Source organism: Haliotis asinina, chromosome 7 (genome assembly GCF_037392515.1).
Source record: "Haliotis asinina isolate JCU_RB_2024 chromosome 7, JCU_Hal_asi_v2, whole genome shotgun sequence".
In the NCBI taxonomy this organism is placed as follows: Eukaryota; Metazoa; Mollusca; class Gastropoda; order Lepetellida; family Haliotidae; genus Haliotis; species Haliotis asinina.
The window spans coordinates 66,110,422-66,113,533 of record NC_090286.1 but is presented as its reverse complement, the minus strand read 5'-3'; the positions used below and the strand labels follow the sequence as shown (position 1 = coordinate 66,113,533).

At 40.0% G+C, this 3,112-nt stretch overlaps 1 protein-coding gene across 1 annotated transcript; it reads right to left on the bottom strand.

The window, feature by feature from the left end:
- LOC137290783 (myc protein-like) lies at positions 1–2,874 on the bottom strand. Its single transcript, XM_067821907.1, has 3 exons — positions 2,489–2,874; positions 1,314–1,824; positions 1–953 (listed from the first exon to the last, which is right to left on the bottom strand). Exons 1-3 carry the CDS (start codon positions 2,558–2,560, stop codon positions 346–348), a joined length of 1,191 nt encoding a protein of 396 aa, XP_067678008.1. The 5' UTR covers positions 2,561–2,874; the 3' UTR covers positions 1–345.
- Between the last annotated feature and the right edge of the window lie 238 nt (positions 2,875–3,112).

Genomic DNA, 3,112 nt, shown 5'->3' with positions numbered 1-3,112 from the left:
TGTGTTTGGGAAAAAAAGATATTTCATTTTATTTCTTACTGTGAGTTTTTTAAAGATTTTATACAAAACAAAGAATGCATGATACATGAGAAATGCCCTTTCCTCTCCAAGCAAAAGAACACACAATAGCCCGTGACCTTCAGACTGGTATAAAATAAATGCTACTTATAGATACATATGTACAACAGTAAAGCCAACAAATGCAACACTCGTAATAAATTCCATCACATTAGGTTCAACAACCTACAACAGCCGCCTGAACACAGCACACAGTGATCCTGCCAGGATTTAGTACTCCCAACCATGGCAGTATAATGAAGCAACAAGTATTTAAGTCCAACAAATTTATTGTCTCAAAGCTGATAACGTCCTTCTCAATTTTTCATGTCTTTCTTTCAACAATGTCACTTCCTTGGAAAGAGACGCCTCTTGTCTCCGTAATTCGTAAATAAAATCTGCAGACTTTTTCAAAATGAGCACTTTGGGGGCTTTCTCTTTTTCTCTTAATTCTGGTACATTGTCTCTTAAAGAGAAGAAGCTGTATTTCAAGTCATTTCTGCGTTTCCTTTCAAGCACATTATGCTGAGTCCGTTTGCCTTCACCACCCTCCTCGGAATCTGAATTGTTTCTACTGCAAGATCTACTACTTGCCTTCAGTTTTTGACACACTTTCTTGAAGTCTGGTTCACTCAATTCACGTTTTATCCGCTTGGGTGCAATGTGTGTTTGACCAGGGGATGATCGAGTCCTTTTGTATGAATGAGGTAAACTGTAGTTATGCACATCCATATCTGGATAGCCGATCACTACATGCACAGACTTAGATTCACGTTTAGCACTTTCGGTTGTTACTGTTACTGTTTTCACGTTTTTCAAGTTGATTGACAGGGGTTGTGGAGAGGGTATTCTTGATTCATGACCATCTTCTGTAGATACTACATCAATTTCTTCCTCTGAAAAACACAAAAAAAAACACGCATTAATATATTGATTCGTCATTGAGTTAATGATATCTATAAACGTATGTTATGCTCAAAATTTTTGTTTCTGGGAATGAAAAATGTCGCTACGGTCCAGGGATTCCTTAGAACGGGAAGTGAACAAAATGGACGGGAGCTCTACCGATATTCTCTGTCTTTCACGAGTTACTTGCCCTTACACCATGTTGCGCAATGCAATGAAATGTATTTGAAACGAGTAAGCCAGCCCTACATGATTAAAGATCGATTAGACAGGCACCTGAACCAAACACATTTAAATGTTATCGGGTATAATCAGAAGATCCATAGATATCCATTTATTAAAATACATACCCGAGTCAGATGGGGTTTCTGTTCCAAGGTTGGTTAGTCGGGTATCGCTGATGGGGTAGGGGAATACAGCAGCAGGGTCCACACAGTCCGATGGTGTTTCAGTTTGACCGTGCTCATTCTGGCGTGTGTCCGGCCCGGGGGATGGAGATTTCTCAACCTTCAAATCAAACCCTATCTGGTGACTTCCAGACCACATACAATCCTGAATTAACTTAGAACACAAACTAGACGGAGGTGGCGATTCAGGAAAGGGTAAATTAGGCGGTTTGAGGACTGCCTCATTCTGCAAGAAGTCCGAAATATCGGTCGACTCATAGTCGAGAAGGTCAGAAACTTCGTGTTTTGGTGAACGAGGTGGAGTGGGCAACAGCTCGAATTTCTTCCAAATATCTTCACTTGGCATCAAAGTTGGCGTGTTGAGATTGTAGAAATCAACATCACCCTCGTTGTCCATGAATGAGTACATACTGCTCTCGTCCATTTCATCAAGTGACTGTATTTTAGCCATGTCCTAAAATGTAATTAAGACAATATAATTATTTGCCACTACGAGTAATACTGGAGACAATATAACATTATAATAGAGACAGCCATCTTCGATAATAAAAAGTACATGTTTAAATATACAGCAACATTCTGGCATTCAGTCTGGACACGCCTACTTCTATCTTGACATTACACAGTGATGAAGCAATACCATGTACCCAAAATCATGCCATTCGTAAGTGTGACAGTGACCAATTCATAAGTTAATCGCATAGTATATCGAATAAAATACACTTAGACCCTATGAATAAGTAGAAATACGAAGTTAAACTGGTAGCAGCTGTTCAGAGACGAGTTCAGACATACCGGCATGGCGGCCACGTGAAACCCACGTTGCTCAGCTAGACCTACTACGAGGTCTCGTGCATGGAAACTGCGCGCCCCACACGAGGAAAAAGCACAGTGAATATTGACCGTGATACTTCGTAATTCTTAACATTTGATCAGAAGCAAAAACAAATCTAAACCTACCACATGTCAAATGAGGCACAAATATACTCGACTACAAATTAGGAAATTCTCCACATTCACTCCGGTTACATCACAACACATTTCGCGGAATATTTCACTACTTCCTCTTTGATTCACCAACTGTCATTTATAGTATGGCCTATACACAGAATACTTACTTTTGTGTTAACACGTTTGGGTGTTGACATCATATAGGTATCCAAAATGCGAGGCACAGCTTTCAACAGCATTTGCTCACTTGTGTAGTCCAAGGGGCAATGATCTCTCGAGTTGGCGAGCCTTCATAAATGAAAGACGACTTGGAGGATGACGATATTCCTACGCGCTCACCTTTCGTCAAGGTCATTTTTACGCAAATTCTCGTAGGGCAGTAATTTGCTGTAATTTTACAGAAAATACTTTTTAACAGCAACAGCAATTAACAGAATGAGGTTGCTGTAATAATAAAATTTCTCAACTATATAATAAATGATAAAACATGGGGATTAGTTTCTGGTGAATGAAGAAACAGTAAGTCGGTTTGATGGCGGGAATCTGTGAAGGCGGAGCTTGTTGTGATGATTATTCAGGACTTAGCCAATCAAAATAAACTTTATGCACTTGCGGGAGTCAATCAAAAGTAACTCTCGACTGTCATTGTCGTGAGTTACTATGGACGCCTGTCCCGGGCACACCCATGTTTCTAGAAGACCTGATAATTTGTCACCGTTGTTGACCCTGTGAAACGAAGAATTTGAATATGGACTTGATAAACTCGATTGCCCGATTGAGGGAATAACAGA